This window comes from Brachyistius frenatus, unplaced genomic scaffold (assembly GCF_029030835.1).
Source record: "Brachyistius frenatus isolate BFR_SWC_R1_liver_20210118 unplaced genomic scaffold, ASM2903083v1 Contig_8, whole genome shotgun sequence".
In the NCBI taxonomy this organism is placed as follows: Eukaryota; Metazoa; Chordata; class Actinopteri; family Embiotocidae; genus Brachyistius; species Brachyistius frenatus.
The window spans coordinates 7901313-7923183 of NW_027210607.1; the positions used below are offsets into that span (position 1 = coordinate 7901313).

The 21871-nt window shown below is 41.1% G+C and overlaps 1 protein-coding gene across 25 annotated transcripts in view; it reads right to left on the reverse strand.

Moving 5' to 3' along the window:
• LOC138616130 (neurexin-1a) overlaps nucleotides 1-21871 on the reverse strand; it is a 245559-nt gene that overhangs the window by 12103 nt on the left and 211585 nt on the right. For 16 of the 25 annotated variants that reach the window (XM_069690219.1, XM_069690225.1, XM_069690213.1 and 13 more), the window contains one exon: nucleotides 3263-3350. In XM_069690219.1, the coding sequence (XP_069546320.1) occupies nucleotides 3263-3350 (88 nt within the window). The remainder of the gene's footprint in view (nucleotides 1-3262; nucleotides 3351-21871) is intronic. The other 9 variants (XM_069690215.1, XM_069690220.1, XM_069690226.1 and 6 more) reach the window with 1 other exon arrangement.

Here is a 21871-nt window from a genome sequence, read left to right on the forward strand (position 1 = left end):
CCAGCTGTGATCTCGACAGACTGTTCACCAGGCTATTTTCACACAACTAGGCCTACATTTTCTCCAGATGATTGGCCAACACTTCTCCCTGGCCTTTAAATTTCTTGCAGGAAACATGCAAGACTCGTTTAAGGGAAATGTCAGAATTCATGCAGTATGTATTTAACAACAGAACTGCCCTTAGAGGCATGTTAGGTCATTATGCAGAATATTTTCATAAAGCTTCTGTTACTTTTCTGTCTAAGGAGGCGCAGTGAGATCACATGGACGCTAAAAACCCTCGGCACTCTAGTTTTGCAGAACAAATTCCACAACAAGGATCACAGAGATAGGTGCATAATGTGCACGTAATCGTAGTTGCAGTGATATTCAGCTGTCAGAGCCTGGCTGCCCAGTACATGCACCCTCTCCTGAACCATCCTCCTATTAGAGATCAGGTGTGTAGCAGCATCATGGGCCTGTGTATTCCTCTGTGGTTTTCTGAACCGGGGGGTTGGGGGGATTCAATTTGCTGCAGTATGATCTAATCTGAGTCCTGCCGGGTGATAAGCTCTGCTAGCACCGCTGGCTTTCCATGGTTTCCGGAAGTATAAGAGTAATAAAGCTTGGCAATAAGTAAGTTTACCTGATTCATGTCACACAGTGGCTGTCTGATAGCGATTGCTGTGGGACAAGACTCCAGTGAGATACAGGGTGATCTAGGTGACCATAGATAGCTCACATAATGGTCTGTTTCGAAGCTCACCTCTTGGGATCACTTATGCACCAACAGTATCCTGTTGTATACGTACAGGTGCTGTGCGGCCTGAGCCAAAGGTTGATAGTTAGAGAGAGAGATATCAAAGGGCTGTGCGTGTCGCCTCTGCCTTTGAGCAGCAGCAGACAGAACTGGCTGTCAGGGTATTGCATGAAAAATTATATATTATTGGTGTCATTAAAAGGAGTTGGCTGAACAGTAACATGAGAAAGTAGTACTTTATCAGCGACAGTGTATCCAGTTCTTTATGCGCAGCAGCCCTGTCTGAGATATGACGAGTGCTTGGCAGAGCGTGTGAATCGTTCTGAATGTAGATATTAATCAGGATACGGTGTTAGACAGCTGCCACCCTGGGAGCCCGCAGCTCTGGTGTCAAATCCCCTTCAGTGATCACAGAAGGAGAGGGATACTCTGCACTGGGAGTGTGCGTCCCTGAGCATCACACAGTTCGCGACTGATGTTTTGGCAGATGCCCTTGTCAAAAAATATCATAATGCAAGCTGCTAGTGTGAATTATTATGCAGCCCAATCTCCTGTGTATGGTCTTTGTCAGGGGTAGCAGATGTACATTGGAAGTACCTATTGTGATGGTGCCCAATGGGAGTATCACTGTGATGTGCAGTATGAGAGTTATAGGGAAAGAGTAAGTGTGGCAAAAGCTAATCCTGCCAGAGGAAGGCCAGAGGAGCAGGAAGAGAGACAGACTAGAAAGTTGATAGTCTTTGCTGTGTGGCAGACATTAATTTAGTGGAGGTTTTATGACCACATACTGATCGATAGCGCATTTAGATGGAGTGGAGGGCCTTGAGTCTGGACTTAATTGTTCTCCGTGCTTTTCATCACTTTAGAATGCATTTGAAAATCCTTCTATTCATAGGCAGGCGCTAGAGTTAGGCTTAATTGCCCTCCATGTGTGACAAGGTAAGAGATTAAAAACTTGGGCGGCAATGCAGGGAACAAACAGATTTACAATCCCAATTTGTCAGAGCAAAGTCTGGGAAGCAGTATTTTCAAGTTTCAACCACGTTGGGGATAACAAAAAGTGGTTTGTTCATCAGAGCTCTTGAAGACACAGTGAGAGGCATAGATCAAAATACGTTGGTTTGTTTTAGGAAGAGAAACCCCCGATATGTGCCTCAATCATAAACTCCAAGGGATGTTATGTGCAGCTTTTGTGAACAATGTAACATGAGAAACAACAGGATGAACTCCCACTGGCCGCTGTTGAATATAATTAACAACAGTGGGGACCCTCTACCCACCTGTAAAAACCAGCCTCCACACATTCCTCTCTGGGTTTACCCCGATTTGATATCATGTGTTGGACTCATATGGGTCCGATAATTACAACTGTGTCTATCAGTGAACTCCCTTGCTTGCGCATGAACAAAATGCCATGAGCTGATGAAGACAAATAGGGGAACAATTACAACAAAGGAATAAGAGCTGCTTGGACGCATACAAAACAACTTTACGCAGCGTGGAGTTTTTAGTTATGTGTGCATATTCTCAGAGAGAGTATTGTTCAGAAAAAATATGTGTTGGCTGAGTTCAATTTTGATGGGTGGAAGCCAGGGGACAAAATCAAGCTTATCAATCAGTAAAAAAAAAAACAGAACAGGAGGCTAATAGTATGAAATCCATCAGTCTGGCTATGAAACCAAAAAAGTTAGGTGTTACTGGTGGGTGGATTTGACTTCCTTTGTACAGCTCAGATTTGCTGGCTGTAGCTTCGTATGTAGCAGGTTGATATGAAATATAACTTTGCAGGAAAGTAAATAACAGAATTTCCCAATATGTTGAACTGTTGCTTTAACCTACTGCAGTTAAAAAGTTAGCCTGGCTGACCTTCCAAGTTCATATTTTTCAACCTAGTATAATGTGACGATATGTAATACACCTATATGTACACTAGAGGGTAACGTGTCAGTGAGACGTTTTGCCTCGTCTATGCGGAAAAAGTAAGGTGCCGTAGTTGTAGGTGGCAAAAAAACACATGGTTAAGTTAAGGAGAAAACCATGGTTTTAGTTAGGATAAGTAACTTCACACGTTACTGAATGTACGTATCACAAGTTAAATCCATGATGCTGACTTTTAATTCTCACTGACTTGAACACTGATCTCCCAGGTGAAAATCCTGTGTTTGTTCCATCCAACCACCTCCAGTGTCCTCCCTGTATGGACATGATCTTTCTTTGTACTTCAACACATGACCTCTTTCTCCATTCCTGGTGAAACTAATATCAACAAAGTTTTACTGCATCGAAAGTTTACACTCCTGCATATTGAAATGTAAGAACTACTAAAAACAGGCAGACAGGGACTTCCCCAGTCTGACTCGAACAACTCTGTCTCTGAAAAGTGTTCAAGCTTGAACTAAAACCACAATCAGCTCATTTAAACACTGTGGTAGCCCGGAGTGTCATGGTGAGGGTGGACTATGACACACAGAGACACACTGACACACCCAGAGAGAAGTAGAATAAAAAAAAGAGATGACTAACCTAACCCACCTGAGCTCGGCTCACAGGGATCAATGTCCTCATCATCGCTCGGACACTCGGCTGATGCTACCAGCAAGTCGTCGGTTGTCTGAAAAGAGAGAAGCAGACAGTGGAGTGGTGAGGGCATGGAACACTTAGCTGCATCAACGGGGTAAGATGACTCCCACTCAAAACGACCAATAGTGGTGTTTCCAGAGGCTTAGGTTAAGGAGAGCGGGGCAGATGAGATGTGAATCCAGACAGCTACACTGTTTGGCTGCTGGATTCATCTGTCAACACACAGCCTGGCACTGCAGCAGCTACTGCACTGCTTTCCAAGCAACGCCATCCTCACAGAAATGAGATCTGATTATTGAGGAACAGCAGAGGCTGAAGTTCACAGCACACTTGTCAACTCACATGCTCAATTTGTGTTGCAGTGTGTGGCTCCACATGGCCCTTCAAGGGGATTGTTAAGAGCCATCACATGGCATCTCTGACATTCAGAGGACAAGCAGGCATGAAAGCTTCAAAAAAGAGATTGGAAAACAAAGGGCGGAGAAGCAGAGGTATAAATCAATATTTTTCTTCTTTTGTTCAATGTGATTCAGAAGCTATTTTACAAAAGAAGAATCCCAAATAAACCAAAATCACAGCATGCACACTGGTGCTTCATTATTCTGCTGCCACATCTGCTCTAATACCAAATCCATTTCAAACTGCTTTCAAAGTGTTTCCTCATCTGCCAAAAACGATACATTTTCCTGCCTTGGAAGATGGGAAAGGGCAAACAAAAGAGTAGAAAAAAAGTACACTGTAAAACATTACACTGCAATGTTCTTTTATCGTCCCGCTCCGGGCCATTTGATCAGCTCTGCATTAAAGGTCATTTCATCTAGGAATGGCAGCCTCTTCAGGGCCTGGTTAGATTCTTGATTTCTCGCTCTATATATTTAACCTTGCACCTTATCCTTTTTGGAGTAATAATTTTAAACCATCAAACGCATGATTTACAATCCTCAATGCACTTCGCTTTTTTCGTACTTTTCATTTACCACAATATAAATAAATAAAAACAGGCGATGAATGCGTCAGGTCCCAAAAATTAAGATGGACTTTGGCCATTATTGAATTTGTGCTCTGATGTTTGACTGCACATCAAAATATATCGGCAAGTTAGATTAGTATTGACTCATCTTGAGGAAATTAAAGGTGATGTCATTTTGCTCAACATCCATTTGGCTGCACATAATGTGATTTTATTGTGACTGTAACATCATTTTGACATTCTGAACATGGACCAACATCATCTTTACATAATAGACCTGGAAATGATAGATCAAACCCATTAAGACAGTTGTGGCGGCGGGCTGTTTTTTTTTTTTTTTGGTGCATCTGTGCCGGGTGGAGGCCTGGGGAAGCCGTCCAAATGTAAATTTAATTTGCTGTGCATGAGGCTGATATACAGTGTCGGCCATCCAGATGGCAAAACCGCCGGATCCTGGAGTGCCACATCCATCACTTCAGCCTTGTGATTTGTTTTTCCTGGCGGGAGATCTTGACACTCTGCACTCACTGGCAGAGGTACGGGAATCAAGGAATCAATACTGCCTCTCTCTTCTTCCCACCTCACCACTCTGCTTCTCGTTCTCCCTCTACCTCTCACATCCCTCTTCTACTCTCTCTCTCCCTTCACCTCTGTCCTTCAGATTTATTTGCAAGCGGAGAAGAGGAAGCAATGTGGTGTGGGTGTAGTAGCTGTAGGTTAACTCCCCATAGAATAACCTAGGCGGAGGTGTATGCCCGTTCATATTCATATGTTTCTGTCTCATCATTCAGGTCAGAGAGTTTCATCATGAGGCCTCAAATTCCATCACCACAGTCAAATCCAAGAATACACATGGATATTTGTTTATCTCTATAATTTTATAATTAAGGTGCAGACAGTGAATCCACTTTTTTAAGGCTTGAACAACTACATTCATTCATACCTTTGTTTTGCTTGTAAAGGATGGAAAAACATGGACATGTCAAGTGAAAATATGTCATATTGTTTCCTAATTGAGGCTTGAAATAACTGACAACCCCATAAACTAACGTCGTGCTCATTTCCCCCACCAAGGACAACCTGGAGGACGTTCAAGACACCTTTAAGTCCACTTCTTTTGTCTTATCAAAATATAAACCTAGTGCTATACTTTTAAATGAATTGAATTGTGTGTGTGAGGTGGATGTAAGCCTTCGAATCAACACTAAAATGTATTCACATGTTACTGGGCATCAGTCTGCCATCCGGGATTAGTGTGTAGGTCAACATTTTGATGTGGTCATGACCTGGTTGAAATCCAATAACATTACCAATTCATGGTGTCCTCCTCCAACGCTTGGCTTCTTTTTTCACTCGTGACAATTCAATGTGGGCTATGTGAGGGGCTTACCATACAATTTAGCCATAGTGATGAAAACTGACAGGTAGCCTTGTTGAGATGCAGGAAAAGGACACTGACATCTTAGGAGACATTTTTTCAGGTCCTAAATAAAACTGGACATGCATGTGATGATTTTAACATCGCAGTGATTTAGAATTTAAAACAAAGGTGTTTTCAACTAAATGTTTTCTTCTAAAGTTTTCCCCAAAAAACTGTATGCTTTGGGGAGGGTTCATTAGCTCAGGGGAGTCAGGTTTACTCATGCGAACAGCATCGTGCCCACAGGAAAGATGCCCCAATAGATGAGCATATAAACAAGGTGTACCTGTAGTTCCTTTTATGAGGGTACTTCTAAAATGCTAAAAGCAAAGGCTTGGGGCTTGCAAAGCATCATTAATCTAGCGGTAAAGTGCTGAAGCCATGGTGAACCTACAACACAGCTCATTTATCTGCCTCTGCTCAGAGTAGCAGAGAGTACACTCCTATGAGATGTAGAAAGAAAACCTGGAGAGACAGCTAGGAGTATGAAATGCACAAAAAGGGGAGGAAAATATAAATACTGTAGAGAGAAATGTACTTGTCGTGTCGGAAAATGTTGATACTTTATAAGTACAGTGCCATTGCCAATACTTTTGATGCTGCAGGAGTTTTATATACAAAATCAAACAAATCTTTGTAAACCTTTTGGAGAAGTAAAGCTATCGACTGACCTTGGCTCGTGCACCGATTGAACCATCAAAGAGCATGTGCACCAGGAAATTCCAACCTGACTCAGCCAAAGGCACCCTGGTGCTTTCTTTAGCACTGTCATGCTGCCTTGCGATCTCGGAGGATTGATAATAGTCCTCCTTAATGAGATGTCCAGGCTGAGCCGTGCTCTGCATGTGCTCGCTAAGGCTTAGTCAGCAGTCTCATTTCGCCGGACCCCTGGTTATCTACAACCTAACAAACACTTATCTGTTCCCCAGTAACACCCAGCCACACCGCAGTGTCTGCTGCCACTCTCTAATAACTACTATATGAAGTAGGTGGTTTTACGATGATGCACTACATTTGTACACTTCTCCCTTGAATGCACGTTTTCCCCTCTTAATCCTGGCTTGGGAGAGAGGGGGAGGTGGTGGTGGTGGTGGTGGAGGGGGAGGGCTGCTCTTCAGGGAGGATGCGGTGTGCTGCTGCCCTGATGCTCGAGAGCAAGAGACACCTTCCCTGTGATAACCTGTCGGCATGTCTCTATGGAGAGCCGTGGGTTTTCACATTGTTTTCTCTGGTCTAATTTGATGAATGCTCTCTGGCACACAACATGTCTCTTTGGAGACGAGCTGAAAGTCAGGAGGACACTGAAGGCATCTGAAGGGTTTATCCGAAGCATGCCTCTGCTGTCCTGGTAATGTATTCCACTGAGGGTGCTTGCTGTTTTCTTTTGCCTTTCTGGTTTTCTTTTTTCTTTACCGAGTAAGCCCTCTTTTTTTTTTCCCAATATAAGCTCTTATTTTGGAAAGCTCTCTCTTTTGCTATACTGCTGATCAGTGACAATAATATTTTTCTTTTACCAAGTGTCCATAATCTGTTTCTCATTAAGACGTGGTGTAAATCCAAATATTTTTTCAGAAAGCCAAAAAAGCTGTGCAATCATCAGCCAGGGAATTTGGGGTTGATTGAAAAATCACAGAGAAAATGTCTTTGCTGCACACGATCATCTCACGTAGAGACTTGCTATTTGATAAACTGCATGCAAATCTGCAGAATTTGTCTCATAACTTGTCTTTGTTTGATCACATCTCTTCCTTCATGCTCATATATCATACAATCCATTAGATGTAAGCGTCCTACTGAATAACTGTTCCCCACGGGCTGCCACTATCTTCAGCCGAGACCAAGGAAGTCTCTCCACCCGACACAGCGTCGTCCTATCTTTTAGGTATAATAAGATCTGTCATCTTGTCTTTAATAATGACCTTTGATTCTGATCCCATCTTTTATTCCAACAGAGCAGGTTTTTAGTATTAATCAATACATGAACATGGAGTTTCACAATGTGAAATGTGCATGACAGCCATGGAGTATATTGGTTGAAATATCAAGAATGGTATTATCTAACCAGCAATTAATATATCTGAAAGTACCAAGGGTATATAATGCTTTGAACATCAATTGGAAACTTTTTTTTTTTTTTTTTTTTTTTTAGTAGATAGCTTAGATTTATTTTTAGAAGCTTAAAATGATTTACTAATTTATTTACTTTTTAAACATTTTACCACAAGGACTGAATAAATAGGGAATATATTAAGGTTTTATAAACATAATTAGCCTTTATAACTTTGTGTTAGACCATTTAGACCAGGGGCGGGCTACAGGGATTAATATCAGACTAGTCTGAAATATTTTGAACTGCAACAAAATTGGTCATACTGTACTCATTAAAATTTTTATTTCAGTCATAATAATCCTGGATAAATCATACCAAGGGCACACACAAGACTCTATTTGAAGTCAATAGCATTTCTAAAAACTGTATTGATGTCTTGTTTATAACTGCCAGCAAAAAAAAAGCAGCAGAGGAATCAGTATTCTCTATATGTCCCTGCTCAGAATGGGTGTCATTATTTCTCATGCTGGCAATGAGTTACACTGATAGTGGCCTGCTAGGGTCCATATCTGACCAGAGATGCAGTGTGAAAAGACTAATTGGGAGGAGTTTGTTGTCCTAAGCTTCAGTCTTGCAGCAACACATCATTAGTGAGCCAGTGAGAGGGGGAGAGGGAGGCGGTGGGACAGCACATAGAAAGGGCTCATGGTTAGACACGGGATGAAGAATGCCTCCGTGTTCCTACACCGATGTCTACAAACTAAAGGCTCTGTTATACAAAACTACCGTCTATAACAATGAACCCGTGGCTAGTGCTCTTTATGATCCAGGCACAAACTCTCTATTTACCCATGGCAGCTATCACACTGCAGCAGCAGTGCTTATCAGAACGCCTGATGACATCCAAGTATCTAACTTAGCACCCTGGAACTAGGTCGATGTTGATGAATAATTTAGTCCCAGATGCTCAATAGATTCCAACTGAATAATGAAGGCGTGTGGGCCTCTCAGACTGAATTCAGCTCAGTGTATTACCTGGCCTTCACCCACACTCTTCCTCCTGCTGGCCTGCCAAGCTGTCAGCATCATGGACTCACACAGATACAGACAAGGCTGCAAGACAATGGAGCAGCATTATCACTATCGACAAACGCTGATGGATTTACATACACAGTATATACAGCAAACTTATGTCAACATAACTTTGCTGTACATGTTGATTATCTGGGCTCTGTCTCTTGAGCAGTTAGTTCAGAAGAGCTCTGACGCAGGGCTTCATGGTGACACAACAGATTGCCGCTGCCACTCAGAGCAGAGTAGTGAACAATCGGGAACAACCAGCTGGGTAAAAATGGAGCTATTCTCTGTTGTATCCTCACTGAAGAGGATTTACATCGGATTCTTACATTTTTCAGCAAATGGCTCAACAAAGCCTGAAAAAACAGGCACTACCGAAAACATCAGTCAGTAAATAAGCCAAAAGTGTATGCATGAGGGCAATAAACAAGGCAGAGTGCGTCATTCTTGTTCCCAGGAAACAAACGCTTTCTCAAACTGAAATGCTGTACACTGCAACAGGAGTGTTTCATCTGTATAACTGCACTGTACAGTATATCTGCTCATATACAAAATAATACCAAAGTCTTGCATTAAAAAAAAAAAAAGTTTGCAATTAACAGCCGATTAAGAAACACATTAGTCACCTAAACATCACACACTTTGACCTGTTTGACAGTTAATATACTGTGGCCTTATCACTAAATGGAAAATAAATCCAAAAAGCAAATTACGAAAAAGATATATACCAAAAAAACGTATTCTCTAAACAACAATTCTGACTTTTCTGACTCCAAAAACTTCAATTTAAGGAACATAAAATCACTAGGTCACATCATTTTGAGTGTTCAAAGATGTCAGTAATTACTGGAGGCATTAGGTTATGCATTATATTATTCTGAGTGTGAGCAATCCGCTGAGTACTTTCTGTAGGTAGTGTGATCTTCAGAGTAGAGAATTCATGCAAAGCCATGCTGACATTTGTCAAAGGCAATTCACTCTGAATAATTGCTATGTTGCTTCTTTGTGTTTTTTCACTGTTTGTGTACGCCATAAAGTAAAACTGGCCATGGTGGACAGCTGTTTTCTCTTGTTCAGTCAGGAGACACCGTCCCTTATGGGGGAAAGGCTTTGCTTTATTTAAAATGAAGCAGCTGTTGGTGCAACTGGACCTCGGGCTGAGTATCAGAGTGTCATTAAAAAAAGAATGGTCGGCGGCTCTCCATCTCCTCCCCTGGTACCCACATGTTCCTGTCTTGCCATACATCTTCCTCAAGGCTTAAAGTCGCTGCACCCCAGACGGTCTAACAAGGTGCTGGGAGGCAGCGTCTCTCTCACACACACACACACACACACACACACACACACACACACACACACACACACACACACACACACACACACACACACACACACACACACACACACACACACACACACACACACACACACACACACACACACACACACGCGGTACACTCACGGTACACTCACGGCATGCAGTGTGGACAAACAAACAGGGAGAGTTTCACAAAGAGACGCACACATTCACCAATTAGAACCGAAATGAACTATGAGCAGAGATTTTTAATACATAATTTATGCCTGATCATTTCTATTGGATTCGACCGGTCCATAAAACAGTTGTGCGAATGCCTGTAAAAGAGCACTGGATTCCATTATCACCGAGGTGTGTAAAGGTTGGTGGTAATGTAACAGTGTGAAATTAGGAAATTCGAGTGAATGGATAGATTCAGCTTCCAATAAAACAATAGGATTTGGGAATGAGTAAGCAGTGACAGGTCAATTGTTAATTTGGTGCAGAGACAGAGAAAAGCTTCTGCAGCGCAAAATTAAATTTAAGAGGGTAAGGGGCTAATGCAGCAGTGTAAAGGGTTGGCGAATGTAGATGTGAGGTAATTACAGAGCTGCTTTAAAATGTACACATGCCTATGCCCTCGTTAAACATCCTCCCTCTCGGGGACCGGAGAACACTGGTGTGTGTGAGGAATCGTTTTAATGTGGCGGCTTCAAGGCACTGCTTTGTAGATGTTCTTCAAGTCCCCCTCAGTACCCCTTGTCGGGCTGATTTTCCAGGAACAGTCATCCGCGTGGCCTTAATGGAAATTCAAAGACTCAGCATGTGATACGGTTCCGCCACCAAAGTAACCAGGGAAAGTTGTCTGGGTGCGAGGGAGGATACGCAGAGTCCATTTCCCAGTTAGCGTCTGCGTCACACTATCACCATGTCAGTCACTGACTCAGAGCGAACCATGTGTTACTGGTGCCCAACTCATCCCTGCAGACAACTTCAGACATTTTGCGCGACATATGATAAAACCGTTGATATTTTGATTTCTAGTCAAGCATGGTGCTTACTATTTATTATTCGGGATGTATAAATAATGTGCACACAATATGGCTGAGTGCCTGCAGTCACCTCACAGTGCAGACAGAGTGCATATTGAGCGACTGCCATGTAGTATACAGCTTCTAGCCGATTACACAGGAGAAGGCTGGATGCCTTCTGTTAGCTACATGCTCTAAATGATAAAATCTTAATATGATATTCATAAGACACTATCTGCTTCCATCTACCTCCTACGCTCCCCCTCATGTTCTCTCATTTCTTGTCTCTCTTGCCTATGCATAAACACTGCTCCATAGAAGTATATTACATGGTTGACTTTGTCCTTACCCTCCTTATCCTCGCTTTCACACTGTCAGCATTGAAGCATTTTCCCCTCTGGATGTCCGATATTTTTGTTATCTGAAATCGAATCTGGAGCTCGCCATGTCTGTAGCTCGCTTGGTAGTAATCTGGCCTGAGAGCAGAGAACTGCCCAGGAGGAATATCATACATTAAGGATAAGCTGGGGAAGAAGGGAGGCATAACAATTACCAGGGAATGGCTTGTAACTACGGTGCTTTCCATCTAAATGCTAACATACAAAGACTTGTCATTTTGGGGAAATTGTTGGTTCAAAACAGACTGTATAGTTCTTTTTTATCTTCCTTTCCCTCAAAATCTAAAAATAGATGACAAATCTAAGCTTGCCGCTGTGTGTGTTTTGAGAAAGAGCGTGCAGGATAGGAAGAGATATGCAGCTTGGCCACAAATCACTGTCTCCCTGACTTTACCTGCGTCTTGACACGCAGTCCCAGTCCCTCATGAGGTGACAGGAACAAATTTGTCATCCTAATATAGATGCCATCATTTCTGAGATGAATGTACTCAGGCCTAATTCCCATGTGTAACATTTGCAAAAACATGACATGAGGAAAGAGGAAGAGCAGCTTTGCCCTACAACAGCAGACCAGGTCGCCTGTCGCTCCTACAGAGCGTCATCATAATCAGATTCCTGTCCTCCAGGTCGGGATTTGTCATTCGCAAAGAGCCGAGTGCGAATGTTACAAAGTAATGAACAATGCTCTCAGTAGACAGGAAAACAAAAAAAAATACAGAACACAAAATCAGTGTGGGAATAGAGAAAAAAAAATCTAAACAATGGAAAGTCCAAATTGGGCACTATTTATGGAGTCTCTCAAGTGAAATTGATTTTCATCACTAATCCATCCCCGTGGCAGTGTTGTAATGCCAGAGTTCAGGACTGCAGTTCATGACTAGATTTGTTCTTAATCAATAATACATTCTTTTTGTATTCCTGATTTTTCATTAGACTTGTCATTTAGCTAGGACTTCCAAAGAAGTTCTTGAATTTGTATTTCATTTAATTTAGATTTAGTCAGGTTTACGGTATAGGTGGGCGTCAATATTAGGATGAACCGGGGATACGACAAGACAAGACATCGCCGCGATGGCCAAAACGTCAGACTGGAGGCCTAAAACCAGAAGTTTATAGACCAGTTGGTAACATCACAGTCTACACAGTGTTGCTACTTGGTCTCCACACTGCAAACTCACAGTGATTATTAAACTCCAGGTAGACACTACACCTGGCACAGAAATACTCTAGCACATAACCTCTTACGAAACCAAATACTGTTCTTCGTTCTTACCTTTTGTGTTTTTGTGCTGATTAAACAAACAGAGATAAAATATTTACTCTAATTTATTTATACCATCTATGTTATGCCAAACTAACTGGTTGCTGGATCTGGCTTTCTATTTATGGTACAGATATGAGTCTGTTTATCAGACTCTCTGCAAGAGAGCAAACAAGTGTACTTCCCAAAACTATTCCTTTAAATATATTTACTCCTTTCCCAGAGCCATTTCTCCATTACTCTCCCTCTAATGCCCACTTGTCTGACAAACAAACAGCCTTTATTTTCTGGCATGCAGATGCTTTGATTTCATTTGTGTACCACCTGATTTGTTTTATCTTAAATTAATCTGGTAATGACGTTACTTCCTATTATCTTCCCATCCATCCCTAAATTTGTCTTTTCAGTACGTGATCTGGTGTCAAGATGGCTGCTCCTGAACAGAGCCAGGCATCTTGATACGTTTACATTATGATGTTAATCTACGGCTCTCAGTAGCTATAGGCTCAATTAGCACACTGGTTTGAAACTCTAGATACCTGTTGCTAAATTTTGCGCTTTGTGTATTAGTTTCCCACAACCTGGAGAATAAATTATGGGCTTTAACGGAGGATAGAAGAAGATTGTGATTCCTGTTTTGGTGAGAATTAAAATGTCAAATTTGATTCGCACTGTTTGTAGAATTCATTAACAAAGGAGCTTTCGGATGAATAAACTAGTTTTTGCTTCACACTGACTATTAGCTGTTGAGGAAACCAGTTTTTATATGGAGCGAGCTCAGCACAGCTCAACGAGCGATTGGTGCAGAGCTCATGTTCATGAATGTAATGTATGATGCAGAGTCTTACAGGCGCAGGCAACACACTGTAGGACGAAGTGTATCATATGTTTAACAGTTGGCCTCCGACTGCATTCTTTTTCCACAAATCAAAACAGCAAATGTCCTGAGAGACAACAATATGGCCCATAAAACATGCTGTAAAGCTGTCGGTGTCAGTATATCCTCCACGCACCAACCAACAACAACAAAAAATTCACACTGCGTAGGTTTCATTCTTGTCATCCAAACAGACTTAGTGGGACAAGCTGTAGTCCTTAGTAATGCTGGCAGTAGTGTGAAACCTGCAAAAGCAAAGACACTTCTTTGTTGTCTATTTTAATAATGGCAGTTACTGTGATAAATTTGGCTGCAACAATTTCAAGAACACTTTAAACCATGCAGGCACAAAATAAAGTAGCAACGAAAGACACGGCGTCCCGCTGTCTCAGCTGGCTAATGTGCTGATCATCTACCTGCTGCAGATGAGCCGGTCTCTGCTGTCAACCATCAGAAAATGCTGGCATTCGTCAAATCAAGTGAACAATGTCGCTACACGCTGGCATGTATGTGTTCACCCCTGCCAAGGTGGACTGGATCAGTGTGTCACATGGACTCTACGTGTACAACACAATGTTGAAGGGCAGTTTCCATAATGGCCCCTGGTGAGGCTCAGATGATGGATATGGTCTGTCGCTGGGAGTGAGCGCCGCAGGCCCGGGGCCATTTTAGGTCTATGGCGTTACCTCCTTTGCCATCTGTCAGCACTGGGTGGGCATAATCCATGACTGGGTCTGGGGGCAGCACACTCCAGGACCACTGAAAACAACACACACCTCACTTTGGGGACAAGGTGGGGAGGTCAGACAAATGCCTCAGAGGAGAGCTGTCCATCTATCCTGCAGTCAACCTGCCTCTGCTCTCTAGAAATGATTGCTGTTGTTACAAATATGGCTATTGAATTATCCACTGTGGCTTCTCGGTTTCTTCAGGTGGTGATACCAGGTTTTTTTCACTGGGAAAAAAAAGATTATAAATATAATAAACCTAGAAAAATCAATAGTGCACCTGTCAGTGAAGTGAAAGGTTTTGATACTTATTGCATTTTTTTTCTTTTTTTTTTCCCCTCACGCTTACAGTACTCAGTAACATGATGGTCAATTCCATACATCTGCATTGCAGGGGGAATCTTATCCCAAGGATGTTTTCTTTCTCTGAATAATTGAAGGCACCACAACCTTACAGGGCACTGACACTCAGACTAAACACTGCAGTATGTTTGGAAGTCTGTGAGACAGTCAGGTTTAACGTCTCAAATGAAATACAACTCATCCAACATGACTGAACCCTTGCTGCTAAACCTCTTTCCCTTTTAATGTGAAACATTGTGTGTTTCCTTCGTAACCTCTCAGTTTGCCGTGCATGTCTGATTTTTAAATTGGTGGGCACACAGTTAGAATTTAAGGAAAACAGCATGGCTGGTTTTCATTTCACAATGAGATCTGCCTCCAGATGAGTTGAAAGAAACAGTTCCACTTGGTCACCAACGTGACGAGCTATTCCTGACTAAATGTATGAAAAGGAGACTAAATAGAAAAAGAAATGTACAATCATTTCACAAATCAGTAATTTCCTATTTATCTCTACCCAATTCAGCAATATCAAATGACAAAACAGGCTCTGATTGTATTCTGTGAGGACTCAACAAGTTCAGTTAAACTTTTAACTAATAGAATGTGGGCTATATCTAATAGATTGTGTGTGATGGAGTATGAATGCAATCAAAATATTTCTCTTTGATCTCTACGGATCACAGGGTTGTAAAAGGACGAGGAAGATTAAGAATGGATTGATATCAGAAAGTCTCTAATAGTTTGAACTGTATCTAAACTGTGATCTCTTTTATTCATGACAATTTAATTCTAAAAGGATGCAATTCCACCTGTGTATCATTCCTTCATCTCTTGTAAATAAGCCTGGCCGACTCTGCATGCGAGTGTGAGTTCAATAGTGGCCAAACTGCAACATCCTTGCTTGAAACTGTACCATGCTGCCTCATCTCTCCTCTGATTTCTGTATTTCCAATAAAGACATGAAAGGAAAGCAATCTTACAAAAAAAAAAATCATGAAATTTAGCAGACAATGGTGTTTAGTCATGAGTACATGTCTGTCACCAGCACAAACACAGTTGAGTACAACTCCTGATGCAATAAAATGAACAAATACTGTAAAACTCTGCTTTATATTCAGCAATACAAAGAGCAGGAACATTACCTTTAAGTGCTCCCCATTCACAATACAGTATGCAGTACACTGCGCTAAATGCTTGTACTATTTTTTTTTTCCATTACTTGAAGATAAAGGTGCCTATTTGGGTAATTTCATATACAGCCTGTCAATCAAAAGCAAACATACTGTACTTTTGTGAGCAGTCTATTGCTTAGTAACTTGTTAAAATTTGAATTGAAGAAAACTGATGACTGTCTCAGTTAAAGGAGACAGACACGATATAAAGAAATAAAATGGCGGATTGTGAAACAGGTTAGGCAACTGATAGATTGTTTATGCCTTTTATCCCACAGAAAGCTAGCAATCTGTAATTTAAAGTGCAGTCATCACAGGCTCTGTTTTTTTTTCCCCACCATACTGTCATTTAGAGACATTTCCTGAACCTAAATTTGGACACTACTCGGGGAGATGATACTTTTAAATTACAGGTGCACAAATACAACAGCTGGATTGTAACACAAATATCGCAGGATGTGTGTTTAGGCAAGCACTTCAATGGAGTTTGTTTCAATTTATAAGACCACTGATTTCCAAACTGAGGCTCCTACTGGTGGTACTCTTGCTGATGCTAACAACTGCACTTCAACTGGCCCAAATTCAATTAACTTTCATTTCATTTCATTTTATTACACACAAAAGTTTCTATATACACACTTAACATTACATTGATGTAAAATTGAGTTGTTAATCATTTAAATATTTTAGAAAAAAAAGTTGCCTGGGCTTAACCACATAGGGTGACGTAATGTGCAACATGATGTTATTCGCAGGATGCAATGTTGCAGTGGTACTTGGGAGATCTGGTTTGGTAAAAGTTTGGGATCCTCTGGTATATACTCATCTGGTAACTCCATAGTAAGGGGCACGTAGTGTTGGTATTTTCAAAAGTATGAGTGAGCAGCGAGGCAGTGACCAAACTCTACACCACTACATTTATTTTCTACTGAAAAGAAAATAGCTCAGAAACGATTGTGCCACCTCTGTCTTCTGATTCAGAAAGTGTGTGGAACTACAATAAATTCTGGTTATGGGAAGCTTCTTTCTGGTTCTGTTATGTTGGTGAAAAAAGAGCTACAAGAGCACTGCAACACAAGTGGACCTGAACAAAAATATTATTTCAGCAACTGTTGCAAGATAAGACTGATCATTGTTAAAAATTGCTTTCCATAGCTGTTTATTGGACAGCTATGGGAGTTAAAATTCACTACCAACAGGTAGGAACTCAAATATGAAGCTATGGAATTTGTCTTTTGATGAGAGTTTTCAGATATTTTGACTTGCTGACATTAAAATCTATGGTAAAGATCAGAGGGGCAATGTCACAATGTATCAGTGAACATTCATGCATCTCAAACAAAATGAAGACTGAATCAGCCTTAAGCTCGAGGCTGTGTATAATTCAATGGTGTACAATTAAAGAAGCAGCACTCATACCCGAGATAAGACACAGGTCTGAATCTTGATGCATGCAGGATTAGTATTAAATCTCTCGGCTGTGAGGATTTATTGTAGCCTCAATTTGTAAAGCAATAATCCCTACCAGTATCAGGACTATCACAACAATGTCTTAAGGTAGTACCAAAGATAACGAAGAGACACAGTGCATTGTGATTGTAAAACGAGAAAAGCTGCAGACTGAGCAGTTATTGGGTAGTAAGTGGCAGACGATTTTTCACCATGAGATTATTGTGACACTAAGTTTATTACAGTGTGCTTGTGAGAGTCAGCGAGGGAGACTAGAAAGCACCAAGACACTGCACCGAAGGTATAGCAGTGCAGCATGTCAAATCTTCGATTATCCCTGTGAATTACAGAGAGGTCAGGCTTCTGCCCCGTGTCTCGGAGTCCAAGACAAACAGAGCCACTACAAGCCAGTTCAACTGGAACTGAACCATGTGCTGTGATTGCAAATGAAATGGCCCACACAATGTGTTTTAAATGTTCCTCACTTCCCCTGAATGGCCATTACACCCACCTCACTCAGGGTTAATTCAGAAATAGTGGGGGCGATCAGCTATTTGGTGGCAATGATGTGACACAGTGGCCGTTTATTCTCCCTAGGAACAGGCTGTAATCGGTATTTCCTGATTTTTCACCAGCAACAAACTATAAAATGGAAATTGTACTATGAAAAGAAGATGATGAAAGAAACATTGCAAGCATGAAAAGTCAGATGAGGTCAAATATTACTGTTATGTGTAAGCGAGGGTTTCTTATATTTGATTTTCAAGGTCTCTAGAGCAGAAATTCTAATAACTTTAGTGATGCTGTGTGTCCTCCTTCAGTGCCACCATGGGAACAAATTGTGACTTCTTCAGGGAAACACTTTAACATCTACTGGAGAGACTGGGACAGAATTTCATGGCATTGACATTCATGGTGCTAGACAATCTGCGATCACTTTACGTTTCCTCCACAGAAAATGGGGTTTAAAAAAAAATTCCCTTTGGCCCACTGCGATAGTGTGTCAGTTAGGTTTGAAGAGCCCAAACCTGATGAGTCACTGCAGTAACTAATTCAGTTCTAAAATAAATAACGGGCAATTAATGTGGAGTGTCAAAATGAAGAAAAAATAAAATAGCTATTAACATTAGCTGAACTAAAACTTGATTCTTAATTGCGTGATTCCAAATTGAATATTAACATAGAAGACACATACACATTAGTGTTCTCCATCCTAATATGTCCCCAAAACAAGGGCTTAGTTGTGTAACATTCCTGTTTAGAGCCTACTGCAACAATTCCTGCAGCAGTCTGTCCTTGTGTCTCTCCATGCTGCTGGGGCCAACAACACCAACTGTAGAGGCTGTTCCTGCAGACAGCACTGCGTAATGGTGGATGATAGCCTCACACTGGGAACACTTGTGAGATTGATATACTGTATGTGTGCTGGCCAGGGTTGATAATACAAAGCAGTGCAGGTAAGGATCTATCACTGTCAAAAGCTCTCAATAGCTCTTCTAGATAGCAGAAACTTGTCTTTTTTTTTTTTTTTTTCTGCTAGGAGGGTAACAGCTACATAGGATGCTATCTCTTATCCTTCAGTGGTTTTTGATTAAGCATCATCTGGTATTAAATACTATCTCTCTGCAGCTTGAAGATTTCCTTCATTTAGTTCACCAGCTCTTCAAAAACATTACAATCGTATCCCAAATTTACACGTTTACAGCAGCTGTTTTCAAGTGTTACCAAAAATTATGAGAACGTATTATATCAGCAGCGTTCCCACTTTTTGTATTTTTAAATTCAGCAAGTTAACAAATTAAACAGATTCAAATGTTTTGTTAAGGACCATGGAGACAGCTACTGTATGTCACCACTACACTGCCAGTGCCCAAATGCTGGCAGCTATTGCTGCCATTAGACCTGTGTTGGCAGCTTGGGCTCCAAATTGTCACCAGCAGACACTTTACTCTGTGTCTCAAACTTGTCTCCAATTAACACAGCTTAACTTTTTAAGAGCAATGAGGGGAATAACTTTCTAAATATCTGTAACAATAAACAAATGAGGCTGAGGTAGGAAAAGTCCAAATCACAGAAGAGAAGTGAACAGCCTTTCTTGGTGTGTATATGTGTGCAGTAGCTGGTCCATTGTTTGTGGATGCATACACAAGAGCATTATGGTTTAATTGGATGTGACCAGCCACTGCTGCAGGGAGCAGACACTTCATTAAGACATGACAGTCAAGCCCGTACAATAAGCTACCTCCCCCGCACAGGAAGCTCGCAGCAGAAAAAGCCACTACAGAGAATAGTTGACACCCAAGTTTAGAATCTCTTAGTCAGTAAAACCTCAAGATACGATCAAAATAAAGGTAACATCAAGGCTAAGTCTCACTGTTATTCACTGCCTCTGTTACTGGAGTGGGTTTTAATGCCTGGAATTGAATCAATCCAATTATCCCTTAAGCAAATGTAACATTTAAATCACAATTAAAATAGCTATTCTGACTCATCAACTTATTTTTTCCCATGGTGCATTTCTTTCCTGATTACGCCAGTGTGCTCTAAGATGATAATATTCTTGTTAATAAAGCATGAGTGGACACCCACTGGCTTGAATAGAAATACATTAATGTAATGTTACCCATAAGCCAAGGCTCATGGTATTCAATAACACTCTAACCCCAGTCGAGCATTTAGAGAACTTTTTGATAGGGCACCTGATGAGGCAGACCCTTCAAAATCATTATTCTAATCATGATTAGCAAGGACTTTACCCTTGGAGAGAAGTGGGCCAATGCAAGCAGACACACACTAAATGTGCAGAGCGAGTGTTTGCACAATGTGTGCAAAGCAATGCAGGGATGTTGGTAACATATGATACTTGTCTTTTATTGAAGAGACAAAAGGTTATGTGTGTTGATAAGCGAGCTGATTACTCAGATGAGTAAATCTCGCTCTGCTTCATTTTCTTTTCTTTCATTACTGCTAACAGCCGTTTACTGAAATAAAAACGTCAATTTCCGGGCTCTTCTCTTGTGGCTTTCTGTGCTTTTTGAGAGTTTTTCAAATCAAAACTTCAAATTTTTTCTCTTTATGCAATACATAAAACATATCCTTCATGACTCAACATGAAATCAGCAGTGTACACATTCATCTGATCAAATGTAGTTTGGAGAGTCTCGCTAGCCCCTCAGACTGCATGAAATCACATTTGACCATCAGTTGATGGGCCACTCTGTATTAGTTAAGCAAGACCTACTTATTCACACTCCAATCTGATGAAAAAGATTTGTTCATATCCCTCTTTTATTAATGCCCAACCCACATATTTAGCCTCAATTACATCATATTATGAAGTGAAGCTGTTGTAACTGGGGGCTTAAAGTGCTGTAACTGCACTTAAAAATGCATGTGTGTTGAGTCATCCTTTCTCATTGTTAGACAGGTCTGTAAAGGGTCTCAGATCAGTTTTTCTCATTATTTTTGGATGTAACTGCCCTCTCTGACAGTCTGGTCGACATTTTCCAGAGCACCATTTTCACTGAGCTTCAATAGTTACGGTAGAGCTTGATATTGCCGCTGCCCGTATTAGTCATTTTATTTCCACCAGGGCCAGCCATTACTAAAAATGTATGTGTCCCAGTAATGTAAGGCTTTTAGGATACAAAAAACCTTCAGTGAAATGTATTTGCCATCAGAGGGGAGAGGGAACAGCTGGACAATGATTAAAATGCTGACTATCCACGAGAGAGGACAGTGAATGCACCATCTCTTTTTACTGAGACTAGACATGATGTCTTTCGGAGTGCAGCGTCCTGCGACAGTAACGTCCTACCGCAGGAGCTCATCACGGGAAGGTCGTCGAGTTGAATCAACTGAACACACTGACATCTCTCAATGTGCACGTTTTTGCATGCCTCATTCATCTCCTCCACCTACATCACCCAGCAACTCTTTAATCCCATGACCCTTTTTTTTTTTACTGTTTGAATACATTAGAGAAAACCTAAAACAACGCAATTAGCCTCGACTATTCTCCTTTTCTTCAAGCCTTTATATGCCACTTTAAAGGTGAGCCTTCAACATAATGTGACAGTAAAATACCTCTGCAAATTTATTCAACCAAAAAAGGCATCACATCTAATGCACCTAAAACCTTACTGTGTACTTCAAAAACAAGAAGTAGGCCATCAGCTCCCTGGAACACCACAGGTCTGCATACACTGCATACATCAGAAACAATAACTGTAAGCATGATTGCTACAAGGTCAATTGATATTGATTAAAACATTCAAGCAGAATCTGATTACCATAATGGCATAAGGTCAAATACATAATATATACAGATGCACTGCACATAATGTCAGTAATACCCTACATTTCTAAAATTGTCATGGTCATTTACATCACTTTATTCCTCTCCAGATGAAAAGGCCTGAAAAAAGACGGGCATCCATCTTATCAAGTGTGTTCCTTTCTGCCAATCTCTTGGTTC